This window comes from Wyeomyia smithii, chromosome 1 (assembly GCF_029784165.1).
Source record: "Wyeomyia smithii strain HCP4-BCI-WySm-NY-G18 chromosome 1, ASM2978416v1, whole genome shotgun sequence".
NCBI lineage: Eukaryota > Metazoa > Arthropoda > Insecta > Diptera > Culicidae > Wyeomyia > Wyeomyia smithii.
This window is the reverse complement of record NC_073694.1, coordinates 31,433,887-31,455,556: the sequence shown is the minus strand read 5'-3', so window position 1 is coordinate 31,455,556 and position 21,670 is coordinate 31,433,887. Positions and strand designations below refer to the sequence as shown.

General features: G+C 39.2%; 1 protein-coding gene across 8 annotated transcripts in view; it reads right to left on the bottom strand.

Annotated features, from left to right (window-relative positions):
* Positions 1 to 5,303: 5,303 nt before the first annotated feature.
* LOC129724817 (putative uncharacterized protein DDB_G0282129) overlaps positions 5,304 to 21,670 on the bottom strand; it is a 30,347-nt gene continuing 13,980 nt past the window's right edge. For 4 of the 8 annotated variants that reach the window (XM_055680023.1, XM_055680033.1, XM_055680041.1 and 1 more), the window contains 4 exons: positions 9,964 to 10,271; positions 9,515 to 9,664; positions 8,677 to 9,349; positions 5,304 to 8,024 (listed from right to left, as the gene is read on the bottom strand). In XM_055680023.1, coding sequence (XP_055535998.1) covers positions 7,646 to 8,024; positions 8,677 to 9,349; positions 9,515 to 9,664; positions 9,964 to 10,271 — 1,510 coding nt within the window. In that variant the 3' untranslated portion in view covers positions 5,304 to 7,645. The remainder of the gene's footprint in view (positions 8,025 to 8,676; positions 9,350 to 9,514; positions 9,665 to 9,963; positions 10,272 to 21,670) is intronic. The other 4 variants (XM_055680071.1, XM_055680076.1, XM_055680064.1 and 1 more) reach the window with 4 other exon arrangements.

Genomic DNA, 21,670 nt, shown 5'->3' with positions numbered 1-21,670 from the left:
TTTCCGAATTAACGTGGGTTTGGAACCAGAAACGTTTAAGTGTTTATATAGTAAAAGACTTAGTCCAAAAAATACCCTCCGCCCACCGAAAGATCCGGAATGACCGTCAAAGAGGACAATTTTGAATACTGGTTCTAGAGCGTCTCGCGTTTTTTCTAAAGCCCTCCTTGCTGGACTACTTTACGCGGGTTTAAAAAAAACGTGTTATTTTACGCGGATTTTTAAATTAGCGAGGTTGTTTTTTACGCGGATTTTTGAATGAGCGCGTTTTTTTTTACGCGGATTTTCGAATTACCGCGGTTTTTATGCGTTTTTTTACGAGGTACGTATCCCCCGCGTAAAAAAAACCTGACCGTATACAGGTTTGAATTGCTCTTAGTGCATCCGAAACAATAGACCATTTCACGAACTGACAGGTGTCACGGATCCTGCTGATGTTCTTGATGCTTTCACGTGCATTATGTCAGCGGTTCCAAACTTTCTGTCAAAATTTCGTTCATGAATCAAGTTCCCAAACGTCTCGTGAAATGGTCTATGGGATGAGCGACAGCGAAAACTTTTAGTAGAAAAAAAAACGCTAAGAGTACACGCGGTTAAAGAAGATGGCAATAAACTAAAAAAGCCGTATCGTTAGTAGATGTTGTGTACGAAAACTCGACGAACATGATTAATAAACCAGAAAACGCAAACAAAACAAAATCTCCATAAATATAGCCAAAAAAAGTCGTAAAAAGCTTATACCGAACAAAAATCGATTTTTGGTAAATCGATTTTTCAGGCTCGATTTTCCTACGAATCGATTTTATTGATTTTGATTAATCGATGCAGGAGAATCGATTTTTGTTCAAAGATCGCCCATTGCTAGCGCATCTACGAATAATCCACATGAATAAAATGATAAAACAGTAAGTATAGGGACGACCATAAACAACGTGGACTATTAGGGGCTGTAGGGGGTTGACCAGAAACTACGTTTCATATGAATTATAAAAAAATGTATTACTGGATCAAATCGATATCTGGAGTCAGGGCCGGCGGTTGATGTGGGTAGTATGGGTAGTACTACCCACTCGGAAAATATCCCTGTTGGTATTTACCCACACGGAATTATCGGACAAAACCAAAAAAATGTAATGTTTTAATGGTTTTGAATGGTACTGTAAGTGAAGCCTTACCAGAAGTCCGATTAAGTTTGAATTTTGGAAGGAGATTTGTTGACAAATCTGTTGAGCCTTAACGTTTGCATTAAAAAATGCAAAAATATTGCCGATTTGGTATGGGTTTGGTAACAACCCAATGATAATAACCCACGAGTCAGCAGAAGAAAATTAACTCCAACTCTACCCGTGATAGCGAAAACAGTAAAACTATTTAATTCAGAAGTGTGCGCGTTCAAAGAACGGTACCCCGCCACGTGAAAAACGAATATCGGGGACATTGGGGATACGCCCGCTCCGGCATCTACAATATCTTGGCACTATTGGACAACAATCAAAGCATCGAAAGAGAGCCCGACGACCGTGAGCGATAAGAAGCTCCAAAAGATGCTGAAGACCGGTCAAGCTGTGAAAATTAGCTGGCGAACATGGATGGCAACGACTGGCGGGGCACTTTGTAATTTACTAGATTTCAAAATCAAAGCGGCTCTTCTTTCGCTCCGTACAGGCCGTAAACGGGGAAATTTATAGTAAGAAATGCCTGCCGGTAGTTGCGTCGTTCATCAAGAAATACGATAAGGGCGAAAACGCGTTGTACTGGCCAAATCTGCCGCCGGCTTACTACTTAGAGCATTTGTTGGAGGCGAAGGAGTGTCCCCTAGCTGCGCCCCATCGAGAGTTTCTGGGAAAAACTGAAGTTTAAGACCTACTCCAACAATTTTGTCTCGAAAACTGAGGGAAAATAAATAAATCGAACGAAGAGAGAATACAAAAACTTGCCTACACGCATGTTTTCGCCCGCCATGTCGATTATTCCGGTTAACTGCCAGAAGACCACCCATGAACCTTACCTGTTTCTTACTACCCACTCGGGAAAATAGTGTGACGCCAGCCCTGTCTGGAGTAACCAGTTATTAGAACATGGCTAATAGACAGTCTCTTTACACATAGTGCGTCTCCAGGTAGCTTAGAAAGGGAGAACGTTAGGACATAAAGCCTGAGAAGACTTTTCGTTTTAAAAATTATGTGTCATTGACCATTGTATTTTCCATTAGAGATCTCAAAACCGCTGGAAACGTACCCACAACCCTCCTTCCTCGCTTTAAAAGTCATCAGTTCGTATAGAATAGGTGTACAAAACTTTGTTACATTCCATAAGTAATATCAATCATTGTAAATTTCCATCGAACAGTTGAGAACAGTAAGCTTCTTAAGCTTTTAGTCATTATTTTAAATAATATCATAGCTAGACAACATACCCTATGCTGTGGAGAAAAAAAAACATACCCTATGTAAACAGGTATTTTGGTGTATACTGATATAATTTTGTCGTGAATGTGAATTCCGCACACTGTACCGTTCTTTATAGCTTGGGACAATCTCACCCCAAAAGGGCTCGAAAAGTGTACAGTTTGGAAAAACATTATTTTCTGAGCCAACACAGGTTCAATGCATAATATTTCCTCAACACATTGGAGACGACATCCTAACGTATCAACTGAGCAGTAAATTGATGTGATTTCTTGATCGGGTTGGTTTCCCTGGGACATTTTTGGATAACGTTATTTGCGCATGTTTTTCACCCTGTACTTTGAAACATTATTTAAGTGAAACAGTTCACTGATATTATCTATATTTTATTTGAAGTTGTGAATGAATATGTCACGTTTCATAAAGTATTGAATTTGAGATATTAGGTTCTAGAAATCTCAAGTAATTTAACATACAAACATTTCCCGTTTTGGCACAATCTCACCCCCGTGGCCTAATTGAGATCAAGAAATCTCATCAACTTACGGGGTGAGCCCCGGCAGACGGTATTATATAAAATCTGATCGATCTTTTTCCACTGAGATTTCAAAGTTGCGTTCTTCTACGATGCACCTTTTTGTGCCGAATGCTGAAAAATATCAGGGGATTCTTGTTATATTTCAGGAAGGAATTTGATTTTAAAAAAATTTTCACCATTCTGTTCAAAATGTTTATTTTATGAGTGCAGAGGATAGGAATTCAAGAGTGAGTGCGATACACAATCGACCCAAACTTGGCTGACACCGAGAGATTTTCTGTGGCGAAAAATCTCTAGGATCACACCTTCCATCGCATGAGAAAGTAAAGCTGTTGGCGTTAATTTACGAGTCGCGCCTTTTCGTTAATCAGGGTCCTAGGTGGAATCGCGCCTCTCTGGGCGTCGATGATTGACACAATAGCAGTGGCAGAACTAGATCGACGGAAAAGAGCGAGAATAAAAATAAATACCTTAGATATTTAAACTTGTGCCTTGAACTTGTACATCACTTTTTCATCAACCAGAAAGAAAAACATTTCAGTCTACGTTACATGGAGGGAGGGGGTAATTGAGACAGTAACGTAACTGTGAAGTTTACTCAAAATTAAAAATTTGGTTGTTCAACGTTACGTTACAAGACCTTCAATGATCTGGCAAGGAATCTTTTTCTTTGGTTATTTCTCCATGTTTGCCATAGCAAGTTCATAAGAAAGAGGATTTCTCATAGACGCTCCTTTTGTTTGTTTGTAAAATTTCTCTCGAAATGAATACTAATTGCCTCCCATGCACAGTCGGGTTAACTTTACGTAACTGCGCGCTTAATTTTTTCAATCTATGTCACATCCTTGAGAGAAAAGCCAATCTTTCGAAAGATTCATGGCTACTTTTACTGGGATACATGAAGAGCGTCTTGACATCAAATCTGGTGAAAATATTTCGTCAGTGTCGATACCCCCTGAAGATTTAAAATTTTCAACTAAATTGCTGTGCTTTTAGCAGTTCAACTAGTAAATTTGTTCGGCATTGATCGAAATTCTTTGACCAATCATTTTGCCAATTTTTTCGTTGGTGCCCCCGCAGCAGAAACAATATTTCTCATTTCATTACCCGGTTTATGCACTTTTGGAAGATCCTTCATCCAATGCATCTCCAAGAACGGGTTGGCATTCTTTAATGTGTTTTCCCTTGTCAGCTTTTAAATAAAATATAGGTTTGTCACGTAGATCTTCATGAGTGCTGAAATATGTTTAGGTTTCCACACAAAAGTACATTAAAGGGCTATATACCTTTTTGCTCGAGAAAAAAGAGTTGGATTTTTTTCAAGTGTGTAGCACCTTTTCTATTGCATAAAAGCTGCAACTTTCTTAAAGTTCTGTTAATCAACCACAAAAAAAAAACACGTTTGTTTATAAGAAATACCAATTATTTGTGGAGTTACGGCCGTTTCCCCCAAACGCTATATTTTTGCTGAGGTTTGAGGTGTTTACGATAGAGACCCAGCAAATCGACTGAAATAAAAAAAAAATGATATTATTTCATTAGTTTAGAAGTGTGCAGTATATCTGAACGATCATTTGCTTTCAGTGCAAACGGGGACGTTTTTGCCCGAAAAAACATGTGTCGAGCGCTAAAAATTGCATCTTTTTTTTGGCAAATTCAAACTTCGTGTATCAAAAAACGATCTTTCAACGACTGGGGAACTTATAACGAACATTTAAAAAAAAAAGATTAAAAAAAATCGGTTCAGTAGTTTTACCGCAATCGTGAACACGGCAAAAACATTCTTGGGAAACACCATTTCGAAATAAACGTATTAGGTATTAGGTTTCAAGTTTAGCTTGAGCAGCTGTGACGAGGTGCGCTTAAAATCGCTCTAACTTCCTCCCTATTGCTCGGATCTTTATGAAAGTTTGATATCAATCTATGGTTGATTTTGCAAAATGTCAAAAAGCAAGATCAGGTAAAACTCTAACTGGGTGACAAATATAAGTTTTCAGGCACTGACTCTTTTAAATGGTATAATAAACACTTTCTCCTATTCCTTCTGGAAACCTGTATTTTGTAAGTTCAGTTTGTCCAATCTCATATTTATTCAAATTTTCTTTTTGTTCACTTCTGGAAACTGTTGTAGTTGTCTGTGTTGTCTGTGTAGTTCCCATACGGTTCGGTGCGATTAAAGAACTAGCATTTCTTTTCCCTTGAAATTTATTTTAATGAGGGAATTCCACTGCTTACTCCACGTTCCTACAGCTTATATAACATTATCTTATTCATACCGGTTCTTAGTCGAAATAAACTGCTTATGTCTCTCGAAGGTATGGTTTTCGGAATATGCCTTCTTCCTTACACAGCAATCGTTTAAAATGGTGTAATTGCTTTATTATTGTTTTGAATATTTGCCTTTAATGATTTTACAGTCTACTGTTAAGTATTTAAAAAAATAGTACCGCTTGCATTTCCTCTTCCTCTGCTCTACTACCATACAGAAAAATAGGATCATATCTGTTGGTGCTCTCATCATCATTAAGCAGCTTCTAAAATAATTCGTCGCGGTGCTATTCAATCTTTCGTTCGTTAAAGTTCATGTAACTTTCCATCAACGTCTAAAACCGATATATACACTATACACAACAGTTGAAACTTTTTCGCCTTCGGAACGGCTTTTTCTCTCGAGATAACGCGCATGTGATTACGAATTTTGTACCCTTCACCGTATCCCAATTCGGGGCATCTTTTGGATGCCCCAGGCTTGTTCTAAAATAAAATAGTAGACAACGGAATAAATAAGGAAACGTTACAACATTTTTGTCTTCGAACGAACCGTAAAACTATTAATCTCTAGGTTACTGTAAAATGTAGATACATATAGAGGTATATTTACAACCTATTGTTGAAAATGTGGTATCGAAGATTCCAATCTGCTAACCGCGTAATTTAAATAAGTTTTGGTTACGTATGGTTTATATGCAGTGTTGAGTTACTTTTGAGCCCGTTGTGGAGCAAGCCTTTTCTTCACATGTAAACCATTAACGCAAATGGAATGAAAGCTTCTTAAGTATAGTACGAAATATATAAAAACCTTGCAAGGCTCAGCGTAATTTCAACTACTCTTTGACCATTTCAATCATCTTCTTGCTGCCATTTATGTTATTGCTTTTGATTTAGCCTAACCTAGATGATCTAGGTCATATTCTGGTACTTTTCAAAAAAAAACGGTAATCGTTATTATTTCGAATAAACTGCGGATGTGCTTCATCATATAAGTTTGTTAGGGTTATCCTATAAATGGTAGAAAAATGTGCTCTATTAACCGCCTCTTGGCGGTTTCGTTTTCTATCATATTTATGGGTCGGAACGTTTCACAGGGAAATTGTTGGCAATGGCACTTCTGGTTTCTACTTTTTCTACTTTTCCTTTGATCAGCCAACTATTCCAGTACGTGCTCCAGGAGGAATAGAACATTTTGACGAGCTTCCTTCGTGTTGGTCGATACGTTGGTAAATGGTTACTGTAGGCTATTGTCGAACGAACGGGGACATACATACATCATAGAGCTTTATCAGCTGTTTGCAGATTTCAAGCAGCGTATTATTAAGTAAAACACGACAATAAAACATTCCCGACAGTTTCGAATTATAAATCAAGATAAAATAAGGCTACGAGCTCTCAAATTAGCGACTCAATTACACGTCGGAGCTATGACGAAAGCAGGAAGTTAGAGAAGCCAAGTGTCAAAAAGAATAAAATAAAAAAGCTTAAAACAAGAATAACAAGCCGAAAATTAGACGAAGAATAAAATATCAGCTACACGACAAAAAAAAATGAAAAAACTATAAAATACGAGAACGATAGAATATACCTAAAACTATCACATAATACATTACAGTTACATTGTATTATGCCATTCAAAACATTCAAAAATTTGCTGACTCATAAGCAGCTATTATTAACATGAGAATTGAACAAACTACTAACATTCCGAAAATAGCATAATTTGCAGGAAGTTTTCAGAATATTTCATTGTTGCCTAATTTCAGTTTAAGCCTTGGTAGTTTCAGCTCTTTCAGTTACAGTCCTGATATATTTTTTCCACGAATTTGGATGTCGCCTTGCAAGAGTTCGAACCATAAAATTATTGAAACAGTTTTGTAAAATTTATAAACAAAATAACCGAAAAGGCGTAGCGCTTAGATCACCATCAGAAAACCGAGAAGAACAGCTATGCGTCGATTCCGGTGTGCAATAAAAAAATCAACGATAGAATCTCGCTTAGGTTTCAAGTTTCCACATAAGCCTGATATCTAATATCCGTGGTGACCAACAGCAACTCATAGAACGTAACCAACTGTTTTTCGGTTTATCACGTGTCACTGCCTAACACAAAAGCCTACCTGTTCACAGCTGATCGATTTGGCCTGTGGGAAAAACTGTGCTTCCTGTCTCTATAAAAAGCTCCGATTTCGTGAACGGCAACTGATCTAACGCGGGAATGATCAGATAACATAGCCCTGCTTGTAACCATTTCCCAACGTGGCTAACAAATACGGAAAACTACCCAAGCAACCGGGGCCAAAATAATACCAACTATTACAAAGAACAAAACAAATTCGTCATTTTCGTAAAGTGATGAAACAAAACCCACTACAGAACGAAGGTAGCGCGTCAAAATGGTAGGATCCCTCCTGTCGGACTGGCTTTCCTACAAATCCGTCACCGGACCCGTCACACTGATGCCCCCGCTGGTTAGATGCACGTAGGTCGGCGTCACAAGACTCTGCACCTGGGCGGCTTTTTGTGGCTTTGGAGAAGCAGCTTTCGGCAGCTGGTGAAGCGTCGGTACAGTTACAATACCAGGCGAGGCGTTGTTGCTATTGCGCAGAAAGAACGATCCGGTAGTTGACTGCTGCTGTTGGACATCGTTGACGCCGTTGTTAGTCGCCAGGAGCCCACCCGGAGTCGCTAACGGGGCCTGGTGGTGAACAACGATGGATCCGTGATGCTGCTGTTGTTGGTGCGTTGAAACCATCGGCGTTACCTGCGGGACCTGTTCTTTGAGAGTGCTTACAATATTTTCCAAACTGTTCGCGATTGTGTGGGTAATGAAAAAGTAATATCGAAGAGTGTGGAGAAAGTGCATACGTAAAAAGAGATGAACAGAGAAGTCCTGGTTAGAGCTACTACTATATACACGAAGGCGCGAGCCATGCCGCTTGACTTCTATGCTGTTTGGCGTTGGCATTGCAGGGGCGTAATCATGGAATTGTTTAAACTAATCGACGCATGAAATGCTCATGTCTTCACGAGATCGCACTTGTTGACTGTTAATAATAGATGCATCACGCGAAACATGGAACGCCAAACTACCTTCATCGCAAACGGTATAGACCCAAGTACACGGCGCACAGTGGACAAGCCTTTCGAAAACTGCCAGCGATAGTTTAAAAATCCCATTTTTATGTAAGCTCGGAATAGAATGATTGAATACGAAATTTAAGTCATAAAAATGAGGCTTTTTCGCTGACTTTTCAAACATATTTACAACTTTCTAATTACATATGAAATGATTTAGTAGTGGTTGTTTGCATTTTCGTGTTTTGTGTGGTGATAAAAACTAGTGTTACTAACAGTGATTGGCTATTTACAGGTACGATAGCTTGTCCACTGTGCGATCATCACTCATCACAACAAGGCAAGCAGCATTGACGAGAGCGCCAAAAAACGGAGGCTTACGCTGTGATCCGGTTTTCCGACTCCTGCTTCGAGGCCAGCGCATCCTGCAGCTCTCGTCTCAATTTAAACGCGTCCTTCTCCAACAACAACACCTGATCGTTCGAGGGGTCCGCATGCATTTCCTCACTAAAACCGCCACCACCATTAAACGCCGAGCCAAAATTATTCTCACCAAACTTTCGCATGTTGCTTCCGTTGCTGTAGCGCAGTTCGCCGCTAGCGTCCGCAAAGTTATTGCTGTAAAACTCGTCGGCATTGCTGATCCGGCCATAGTTCAAATGCAAACTGTTTCTCCGAAGCTTGTTAGCAGCTGCTTGCGATCCGGCGGCACTGTTGCCCCCCGTCGGTAAACCCTGCACGAAGGAGTCCCGCTCTCGAAGGGCCGCAAACTGCTGTTGCTGCTGCTGATGGTTAAGCTGTGCCTTCAAATTAATAACCTCATTCTCCAACTTCAGCATCCGGTCGACAATCTGGTTCATTTCGGAGCGAACCGAATGGATAGACTTTTTCATTTCTTCCGATTCTTTTTGCAGCCGAAAATTGGCCTCATTCAGCGCCCACGAGCGCTCCTCGATCATGGTCTTCATACGCTCCATCAGAGCTTCCTCGCGGACACGGGACACTTCTCGAATCTCTCGGATAACATCCGTCACAATGCCGGGCGTGTAGTTGCCTAAAATTAGAGCAGACATGAGCTTTCACAGCACCTTGAAGCTGGCAAAAAAAACTTAAACATAACAACCAACTTACGATTGATTATGGTCAAACGCATCCAACTCTAAACCTAACCGGCTAAAGTACACATGACGTAAAAAAGAATGCTACACTATGAATGTACCTTGAGAGTGATAAGTCGGTGCGGGGCTCTGCAACCCAAAGCTATTGTAACGCATTCCTACCGGCTGACTGTTAGTGCTCAGGCCGCTCATGCTGTCTCTACGGTGACTAAGGCCCCAGTGCGAGGTATGCTTCAAAGCTTCCATCTCCACTAAACGCGTTCAGGCGCGGTCGGTTTGGTTTTTTTTGTTTTTTGGTTTTCGAAAACACAAAGCAGAGGGCAGGATAAAATGGCATAGACAGAGGAGGGGGGTTCGTAAAGATAGACAGGATTGGACAAAAAGAGATGAAAAAATATGGATTAGCTATGTTTATGTGGAAGAAATAACAAAAAAAAACTGCTTCCAAAAAGCGTGCGGTGCAAGTTTACACGTGTACCTAAAGTTTGGTGATTTACACTCCGAAATACAGCCCATCACACAAAAATTAAGCCACACAAAATTTACCTACCTTTGGTTTCATGTAAATTACGACATATCTTCTTATTGGTATCGTGCAGCTTGCTTATCTCCTTCAGCAACACCAGGACCAAATTGTTCTGATTGTTGCTGGTATTTCCGCTGGACATGCCGCCGATGAATCCACCTCCGTTGTTACCCCCGGGAGTGCCACCAGCGCTGCCATTGTTGTTGAGCGATGTGCTGGCGTTCAGCATGTTGAGGTCCGCCAGTAGGGCTTCCGCCATCTCCTGCTTCGATTTGGCACAACTGTTCTTCGATTCGTTGTCCGATGAGTCATTAATGTAGGGGTCCGTCATTCTGGAAGAAGAAATGATAAAAAATTAACAGCTCAAATACAATACAATTTGTATAAATTTTCAACTGCCGTTTATTCTACCGTCTTCAAAGTTTCATTGCGTGTTTGATGTATCATCACCCAATACAATGTAACACCACAAATATGTCTTGAATAGAACAATACCGAACAATAATGTTGCATCATTACAATGTATTTCAGCATACATTTAAACATGATCACGATATGTCGGATTTCGGTCAGCGACACACAATCAGTTTGAATCGCATCTTCTACTGCATTATATTTGTCACATTTCAACTCAAAAAGCCGGTCATCAACTTTCTAAGACGTTGCGGGCGGCTTCAAACTTCTGAACTGAATCCCGATGCGGGGAAACGACTGGTTGTTCTGGATCTTCTGCTTCTACCTGTTGTTCATGAGATTCTGCTGGTTAATTTTCATGACCAGCTGGTAACTCCAGGATGTCTTGAACTATTGGGTTTTCAAACGGTGCATCGACTGGATCTTCTGAAACTTCCGGAAGAACAGGTGGTTGTGTTGTTGTCTCAAGTATGGTTGCTACTGTACAGAATAAAATCCGAATTCCTACTGCTGACCTAATCCACTTACTGGCAGTGTATACCATGCACAGTGGTACGAGAGCTCGAAAACGTGAACTTAATTCATTTGCTCTCCAAATAATGGTTTTATTGACATACTATCTCCCGAAGATATCTAGTACACTAAAGTCGCGGGTTTTTTTTTACGCGGATTCCGGAATTTACGCGGTTTTTTTACGCGGATTCCGGAATTTACGCGGTTTTTTTTACGCGGCACGTATCCCCCGCGTGAAAAGCGACTTTAGTGTATATAAAAAGGCTCAAATCATGACAAAAAAATTTAATTCGAAACTCAACCGCTATTGGCGCTGCAACATCTAACTTTTTAGCCTTACGTTTTAGAGAAATGGTGTCTTCAGCAAAGTTATAGATAAAGTTATTACAAAAAACTTTGTCGAAGACACTTTTCTTCTAACTCTTCTTGATTCGGATATATGACCTCTCTTATTAGACTTGTTTTTAAAATTAGTTTTTCTCGAATATACAAAAAAATACAAAAAACTGTAACATTTAGAAGGTAATAATGTGTAACATATTTTTGTATATCATTGAAACACACAACTTTGTAGAAGACACAAAATAAATAGCTTCCACATAAACCAAGTTACTGCCAAAAAATGTTAAAAAAGCATCATTTTTTGTACACACCAAGAGCACAAAATAGCAGAAACTAGCAGACGAAACCTGCATAGAATGATATATTATCATAATCATTCTACGAAATCACTCTGATCGTTTGCCCTTTCCGGTATCTTCATTGCCTAAGTTTTGTTTCAAAAACAGCCTTACTCAACGTTTTCGATGACAATACACGTCAAACGTTGGTCAGATTATTGATCACTGCATACTTTTTCCAAATTAAAAATGTTGTATCATCTATTGCATTGTTCTAATAATTAAATTATATTTTTATGTTTCAATTTTGCTAAAATAAATGTATAAAAAATATAAAGTTGAAAAATGATCATCAGAATTAGCATTATCCTCCTAATTAACATCTAGCCTGCATTTTACATCACCGCAGAGCTCATTAGGTGGCTTGTCTCGCAAACTGCTAATAACTGGATCTTTTGATTCCAGAAAACGGTGTAGTAAATCAACATTTAAAGCTGTTCTAGAAAACTTTTCGGTGTGGTCTAATCTGTATCTATTAAGGTAATAATTATTTTTCTTTTTCAAATATTTCAGCAAGTTCACCATACCTCTTGATGACTTTGTTCCGGCTTTCTTGTGCCTTCTCGGATAGCCAATAGGCCAATAGGGACTAGGAAATGCCTACAAGATTTACAGTACTGAAAAAAAACGAAAGAGTGAGATCGATTCTTTGCGTGAAATTGTCCAATGCTATTATTGGTTCAAGTTTATGATATATTCGCCCAGCAATTGCACTATGAACTGTCTTTTTGAATTTCATATCAGGCAATGAAGATACTAAAAGGGACAAACGATCAAAGTGATTTCGTAGAGTGATTATGATAATATTTCATTTTATGCAGGTTTCGTCTGCTAGTTTTAGCTATTTTGTGTTCATGGTGTGTACAAAAAAAGATGCTTTTTTAACATTTTTGGCAATAACTTGGTTTGTGTGGAAGCTATCTATTTTGTGTCTTCTACAAAGTTGTGTGTTTCAATATTGTTCAAATATATGTTGAACAATATTACCTTCTAAATGTTACAGTTTTTTGTATATTCGAGTAAAACTAATTTTAAAAACAAGTCTAAAACCGTTATATCCGGAGTGATTCGCGATTAGGGCTCAACTAACAAAATGTAAACAAACGATTTTATTACACTATTGAGTTTGAAAAGACTTACGAAATTCATGAGAAGAATCCTTTCTTTTGTATAAATCGATAAAATTATTTAAATCAAGCTTTTAGTGAAGGGCGATAAAGCAGTTTACCCAAAACAAAATATACTTTGGAACTAGGCCCTTTACATTGTTTTGGAGCAACGGGCTTATTTGCGAAATACTTCGTAAACAGGCGAGAGTAAAAGGCGGATCAACTTTTGTTTTCAAAATAAAGGCGCATTTGAGAGGCGCAACTGGAAAAAAAATAAAAACAAGGCGAAAGAAAGATGGGCGTATCTCGTTGTCAGAATGCTTTAAGGCGAAATAGAGGTGGGCGAATCTCGTTGTCAGAATGCTTTAAGGCTCATTAGAGAAAGGTTAGAAGAAAAGTGCAGATTTAAGCCATAAATGCACAAATGTAATGTAGTATTGTTAGGAAACTATAAGCCAAATATATTTTACGTCGATTTTTGGTATTGATGTTAATGTTAGTCACTTCCTTTGAAATTACGATTGGAAAATGTACTTGCAAATTTTCAAACTGATATTCCCCAATGTTTATCTTTTGCCAGTTGCGCCCTTATCGCAAATCACTCCGGATATATAAAAAAAAGAGTTAGAAGAAAAAGTGTCCTCGACAAAGTTTTTTTTTAATAACTTTATCTATAACTTTGCTGAAGACACCATTTCTTTAAAACGTAAGGCTAAAAAGTTAGATTTTGCAGCGCCACTAACGGTTGAGTTTCGAACTAAAACTTATGGTCATAATTTGATCCTTTTTATATACTAAATATCTTCGGAAGATAGTATGTCAATGAAACCATTATTTGGAGAGCAAATGAATTAAGTTCACGTTTTTGAGCTCTCGTACCACTGTGCCATGGAGTAGACTTTTTTCCTGTTAAATTGCTCATTCTGTTGATGATTCACGTTGGCTGATTGCAGTTGTGATGTTTTAAGTTCGGTGAGGATTGTCCGCAGTGTACGGCTTGCTGTTGAACGGAATGTTTAAAGGAATTGTTGGAGCGTCTTGATAATTGGCTCACCCTCGTTAATTTAAAGTAACGAACGGCCCACTGTAGCGTTCGCAGATGCTGGATTTTATGCTTCTTGCAGAACGCGGCAAAGTGATCCAAGGTGAACTGTGAACCGTTGTCCGATACTACAGCTTCTGGATCTCCGGATCGCGAGATCTGTTCATCCAGGAATGAAATAACTGCTGAAGTGGTAAAAGATTGAACGATTTTGACTTCGAGCCATTTCGAATGCGCATCGATAACTATCAGGAAATATTGGTCAAAGAGCTGTTCAGCGAAATCAATATTTGTTCACACCCCGCTGGTCCTCCTGCGATATAGTGGGGTTGGTCGCTGGCCCTGCAAGCCCGCACCGTTAATATAAAAAAAACAGCAACGAACGCAATAACATTAATTACGGACCGGAACAATCGGCCAAGACCTAGATAACGAAAACGGATTAACAATTGGATACTTAGAACATGGAACTGCCTATATCTAAACGTTCTAGGAAGTACCCACGTGCTTTCAGAGGAGTTGAAGACCCGCAAGTTCAATATCGTAGCACTGCATGAGGTATGCTGAAGGGACGATGGTGCGTACATACAGGGATGGTCATACCATCTACCAGAGTTGTGGAAGCTCACATGTGATAGTGATGGGCGAGATGCAGAAGCGAGTGATCGGTGAGTGACCGATCAGGCCTAGAATGTGCGGGTTGAGGATTAAAGGCCGTTTCTTCAACATTAGTATTATTAATGTGCATAGCCCACACCTCGGAAGCACCAATGATTACAAAGACGTATTTTACGCGAAGTCATCATCTTCAACGCACGCTCAGGTCAAGACGAGGAGCTTAGACCAGTGATTGGATGTTTCAGTGCACACCAATGACGAATGAAACTGGCCTTAGACTAATTGACTTTGCCATCTCCAAGAACATGGTCATACGTAGCACCATCCAGCAGAGCCTCCGGCATAGATTCAGCAGGAGACCAAATAGAACAGAAACACAAATAGACCACATTTTAATAGATGGTCGGCACTTCTCGGGCCTTATCGACGTCAGAGCACATCGAGGCGCTAACATCGATTCAGACCTCGGTACCCAAAACCAATCCGTTGTGAATAGCATATGGTACCGTCGCCCGTCACAGCATAATCTCGCGCAACTGAAGCAATACGATGTCGCAGCACAGTACGCGTCATCGCTAGAAGCTGCGCTGCCAGAAGAGGGTGAGCCTGAAGAAGCCCCTCCAGATGATCGCTAGAACGCCGTCAACAACTATGAGCAGTGCTGCGAAAGAAGTCCTAGGACACGTATAACCGAATCGGCATGACGAGTGGTTCGACGAAGAATGCCGGCAGATATTGGACGAGAAGAGCGCGAGCAACAATGCTGCGTAGAGCCACTCGCAAAAATGTGGAACGATATAAACTTAGACTAAGGCAGCAAGTCCAACTCTTCAAGAAAGAAAAATTCCGCCAGGAAGAGGACGACTGCGAAGAACTCGAGCAGCTGCACCGAACACGCGAAACACGAAAATTCTACCAAAACTCAACGCGGGCAGAGGCTTTGTCCCACGAGCCGAATTGTGTAGGGATAAGGATGGAGTAATTTTGTCGAATGATCGTGAGGTAATCAACAGGTGGAGGTAGCACTACGATGAACACCTGAACGGCGTGCAAGCAGGAGACCACAATAGGAGTGGAGGAGAACGAATGCCGAAGATGTGCCACCCCCAGCAACAAGTGAAGTTAAGGATGCGATCCGGCAACTCAAGGAAAACAAATCTGCTCAAAAAAGCGGAGCTTATAAAAATATAAATATAAGCTACCCTGCAAAATGGGTGTTCGCTTCAAATCAGATGAGAACAAGAAGGCGAGGGACGCAAAGAACGAGAAGGGTGGACCAGATGGAACACGATCTGCAGAGCACCGGGTGCCCACGGAATTGGAAGCTGGCAGCCCGGGACCGAGTAAATTGGCGAAACTACGTTATGGAGGCCATGTCTTAGGACGTACGGCCATTTAATCAAATCGCCCCCACGGGTTGGTTGCTTGCGGCCATAACTGTGGAACCTTCGATGGTGTTATTAAATCTTCCTTTCACGACAGCAAGAGTTTCACGGAAAGGATAGAATTGTCGTACTCAATTGTTTTCGTTACTGGCACCAGCGTCAGTGAATTCTGTTGCAAGAAGGCTCGCTATTGGCTCTTTCGGTTTCTGACGGTGATTGGGGATGCACGAGCACGGTGCTCCCACAGACCGTTATTATAAAATAAAATGCACCAAAGAATCTGAGTACACCATTCGATTCGTTATGACGTCCAGAATCTCTGGTCAAAATTTCAAAATCATCGTACGGTACATTTTTGAGTAATACCCTTTTGAAGGTCGTAAAGTACAAAAAAGTGATATAAAAACGACGAAATACTTATTGTAAAGCACGTTTTCAACCACCATTTCATGAAATAACTTCCGAAATAGTTTCTACACATTCCAAGGGTTATATTTCAAGACATTAACAATTGGTGGAAAGATTTATTAGAAAATACCACAGTGCACAGTGGTCTAAACTCGAAAAATCGTGATCGTTCTAGATTTGACTGTGAAAAACTAACTTTATGTACTCAATGTCTTCTGCGATATTGTTTCATAGAACAAGGCCTTACTTCTGGCGTTTTTAGTTTTTCGATCAATCCACCTAAAAGTTAGATGAAAAAATATTTTTTTCCAATTTTCAATATACCAGATAGCTTCCTTCAGCAAAGTTGTGGAAAATTTCGAAAGATAAACAATTGCTGAATCTGCGATTTCCTATATGTACGTTGGACACGACAAAATAGAGTTTTTTGTAGAACACCTCTCTTGAAAATCAGTTTTTTGTCTATAACTATTTCTATGATTGTCAAAACAATAAATTTCATAAAGTTTTGAGAGAATCTTAGTTGAATGAATGAAATCTAAGAACATTTTGCATTGTTTTGACCATTACAAACAAAATTATAGACAAAAACCTAATTTTGAGGAGAGGTGTTCCACAAAAAACTCTATTTTGTCGTGTCCAACGTACAGATAGGACATCGCTGTATTCAGCAATTGTTTTTCTTTTGAAATTCTCCACAACTTTGCTGAAGGAAGCTATCTGGTATATTGAAAATTAGAGAAATTATTTTTTTTATCTGTTAGGTGGATTGATCGAAAAACTAAAAACGCCAAAAGTAAGGCCTTGTTCTATGAAACAATTTTGCTGAAGACATTGAGTACATAAATTCTATTTTTCACAGTCAAATCTAGATGATCACGATTTTTCGAGTTTAGACCACTGTGCACTGTGGGATTTTCAAATAAATCTTTTCATCAATTGTCAATGTCTTGAAATATAACCCTTGGAATATGTAGAAACTATTTTGGAAGTTATTTCATGAAATGGTGGGTAAATACGTGCTTTACAATAAGTATTTCGTCGTTTTTATATCACTTTTTTGTACTTTACGACCTTCAAAAGGGCATTACTCAAAAATGTACCGTACGATGATTTTGAAGTTTTGACCAGAGATTCTGGACGTCATAACGAATCGAATGGTGTACTCAGATTCTTTGGTGCATTTTATTTTATAATAACGGTCTGTGGGAGCACCGTGCGAGCCTTTAATAAGCACCGACTCGCGAAAGTAACCAGCGTTTTTTCGAGCGCCCCAAAACTGATCGTTTGCCCAAAACCGAAGTCTACCGAAACACTACGATTTTGTGTGTATTATACATATTGTTTTCGATCTCTGTCAATGTACTCATTGCGCAACTGTTGCGTTATCCTTTTGACACATTTGTTGTGCAAAGCCAGGCGGGTGTTGATTGTTATCAGCTGCTTGACTCGTCATCTACTTCAAGTCAAAGGTACGCATCGGGCAAGTCAATGATGCTGAAGAAATTATTCACTGCCGCTGCATAAAGGTTGTACGGTTGTACGGAAACACAAAAAAAGATTTGGTAAATTTCACTCATCCAACCAATCGCTTCTAACTTTAAAAAGTTGAAGTCTGCTTCTGCATATGTCTCGTCATCCATAACGAGGCATCGTGGTTTTGTCAACATCTGGGTGTAGAGCTTCCGTGCACGTGTTTTCGCCACCGTATTCAGCCGTATTCTGCCGTTCATTGCGATTCGGCGCCTTCTGAACTTTTGGATTTTCGAGGTATGAGCGCAAAATTTCTTTACGCCTCTTCTTTTCTTCCGACTTCATCTTCGCAACGATTGCACTAGCAGCTAAGGGCAACTCGCACCGTGTCCACAAAAACACATTGAACAAGCAAGTGTTCAATAGAAAATATCCAATGATTAAAAAGTTACAGCCATTTGAAAATGATGCAATTTGATTCCGTACTCTCTTTAGATTGCGTAGTCGAAAGTTGGAAGCACTAATACCGAGTGCTGAACATTCCAAACAACTGCTTCAACTTCTTCACGGATTCCTCGAAATAAGAGTCCCAGGGATGCGCCGGCACTTGTTGTGTACGGTCAGACTGAGGCTTTGTAATAGGAGACAGTTCCTAGCTGCATCGTCCAGCCTTGGGCCGTCATTCAGGAAAAGGTCTTCATATTTCTGGAATACAAGGTAACAAAACTCACGTCGGATGCCAACGATTCAATGATTAACTCGGGGCTGTCCGAAAGCCGGGCCAGTGTTTCTTGATTGCTGGAACATTCCATCACGGCCAAGACATGAAAGTTTTGTTTCATCATCTGCCGGTTCGGCTTGCGAATAATTTTCATTCTCAGTCTTGATTCCACCCACATGCGGTGCCATTCTTTCAACCCTTCAGGTTTCAAGAAGGTGTATGTGGTTTCTTTAATTCTGTAGTCAAATTGTTACATCCAAATTACATCCGGAATAATTGAAAGAACTAGACGGACTGTTTTTAGGATATTAATTATATTGTCAGTTCTGTTAGTTTGGAAGACAAATCAGGAATGAAAATTTTTTTCATACTGCTTACTTGTCACCGCAGACGCGGTTACTTTGATGCTACCATTGCACACTGCTGCAAAAAAGTGATCTAAATTATTTTTACCCTAGCAAATCGATTTTAGACCCGCAGTGTTTTCAGGACAGTTATTCCATTAGTCCGTTATTCATTCTCCATGTTTTGGAAGTTTTAATTCTGTGATTATTCCACTCAACAGTGAGAAACGAATTTTACTCGTCTCATTTTGGAATATAAAAATCCACTTTGTCCGGCAAAGTTGTAGCACATTTTAAAAGAAACAACTTTGGTGAAGACATCATACTTGTTTCTAAATATTAAAATGAACTTTTGTGGAGTTTTCTATAGATCACCCTTTAAAATCAATTGTTTTCAATTTAACTTTTTATAGTGATTTTCTACAATTTTTCAACTTTTATGAAACAAACAATTTTTTTGGAAGAAAGTTTATTTCTATCTCACATATGTTCATATCTTTGGTTATTGACGATTTTTACTAAAAGAATGCATTACACTACATTAATTACTTTTACTCGAAAAATTGATTTGGGAGCCGTAGAGCCTTTGGTACAGTTGTTTTTTTTTTTTTTAAATTATTCTCCATTTTATACAAGTTGGAATTTTGTGATTAATTTACCTAAAAATAAAAAAACAATACTTATTTTACTCATTTTTGCACATAAAAATTCACTTTGTTGAGTAAAGTTGTAGCCCATTTTATAAAAACAACTTTGTCGAAGACACCATACTTCTATCTGTCAATTTAAACTAACTATTGTGTATAAATATATTTCAATTGGCAGATATAAGTATAGTGTTATTGACAAAGTTGTTTCTTATAGAATATGCTACAACTTTGTCGAACAAAGTGAATTTTTATATGCATAAATGAAAAAAGTAAAATTCGTTTCTTAACAGGTGGGCTAGTCAAACTATGGCAACTTTTTTAAAATGGAGAAACATTTGCTGTTGCTTCAAGCAACTAAGTCTACACAAACTTTCGGAGATTGAAAAAATCTTGTATTTGAAAATATTGTCAAAAACATGCTAACAAGCGCTTTGCTAGATAAGAAGTACTTTCATAATACAAAATTCTCTGACTCTGGCATTTTCATCAAAATATCTTTTCATCCCTCATTATTTTCAAACGAAAAAGGTTTCAAAGTAGAATATCAAACCCAACTTTGATTATAAACTAAAGCTCGTTGTCGGAAATCTAGTCTCAAGCCTTATAATATCAAGCCAACTTATATAACCTTATATATCAAGCCATTAACTATTTCCTTTCTTCAATGGAACTCGAGTTATTAAGAGATTGTGTAACTGATTAGAACATATTAGTCTCAATAATGACGAAAGGCTGTTTGAAACCTTTTATTCAATTACATAATTGAAATTGGAATTCATAACTGAACAAATGGTAACCAATTATCCATATACATTAAAGTCGCTTTTTACGCGGGGGATACATGTCACGTAAAAAAACCGCGTAAATTCCGGAATCCGCGTAAAAAAGAACCAGCGTTAATTTTGCATTCCGAGTGAAGGGAAACCGAAATCCGTGCAAAAAAATACCGCGTAAATTCAGGAATCCGCGTAAAAAAACCGCGTAAATTCCGGAGTCCGCGTAAAAAAAACCGCGTAAATTCCGGAATCCGCGTAAAAAGAAACCCGCGTAAAAAGCGACCTTAGTGTACTCCCAAGAGAAAAGATATATTGTAACTCATTGAGGTTCAGTAAAAAATGCTGTCAAAAACGCGACAAAATTGCGAGCCACCTTTCTTGCAATTGTCAATAAAATTCATGTGAATCATTATCTAACAGTACAACTGAACAGAGTTGAAGCAGAAAAAAAAACACTTGCAGTCGAAACGTTTTCGGCTTAAAAACAAGTTTTCACCGTTAGCGTAACGAGTAAATCGTATCATTAGTTGATAAACATTTTTTTATGGATACTATTCTCGCTTCCACGATTCAAAAAAAGATGTTATCAAGAGTTTTTATTGCGGCTAAGTACGCATAGTATACACACTGCCTTTGGCGGTTTACGTCTTGCTGATGCACACACTTTAGCCACTCCGAATCGTATAATTTAGATAATTAGCTTCGTTATGCTAAGCTCCGTCAAGCATCATCCAGTGTAAGGTTTCTGTTGATAGTCGCCGTTCGTTTGAAGGATGAAGGATCGACATTCGGTCATTATCCAAGGTCGAGTACCACAAGAATACAAATTCTTATCATTCTTTGTTAACTTGTTCAGGTAAGCACAGCTCATACTATCTAGCAGCGGTGCGGTGAGCGGAAAGAATTTAGCGTTGCGACACCACTCGCTAATTAGCACTTACCGTTTGGCTGTAGTGAGTAGTCTGACCATCACCAAATCACTGGGGGGTGAGGGGGCTTTCAAATCACAAAGTTGAACGTACAGAGACAAATCACGTCACCGCCAGGTCAGATCGATCGATTGCTCAACAGGTAATAATTTGCGATTGTGGTGAATCACACACTTGATCACACAATTTACTAAGTAATTCACTATTTCCAGTGCAACTTGTTGCCGCAGTTGTTGTTGTTGTTCATCAGTTATGCACGCACATACCAACCGACAACCGATTATACCTATCAACTTTGATTCAGGTGTTATTTTTCATTTTCTATTTTCCTAAATACCGCACAATGATTAATAGCAAACCCCGATGTGTTATATTTCGCAGCGCAAACACTTCTGCTCACTTGCGTTACCATAATGGCAATAATCGAAGCCGAGCTGGCGGGCCCGTCATCAGTGCGCGCGCCTTGTGTGCTCGCCGTGTTCCTCAAAGGAAACTCAAATAATACATGAATCAATTTTTCCGAGTTCATTTACCACGCACGCTTCTTCGCTCACATGCACGGTGGGTATGTAATGTGTGTATACCAACCAATCGGGTGCACTCGCGTAAGCTGGCATTATCGACGATTTCCTTCTGCTAGCCCGCAAATGATGATTTCGCACTGAGGCG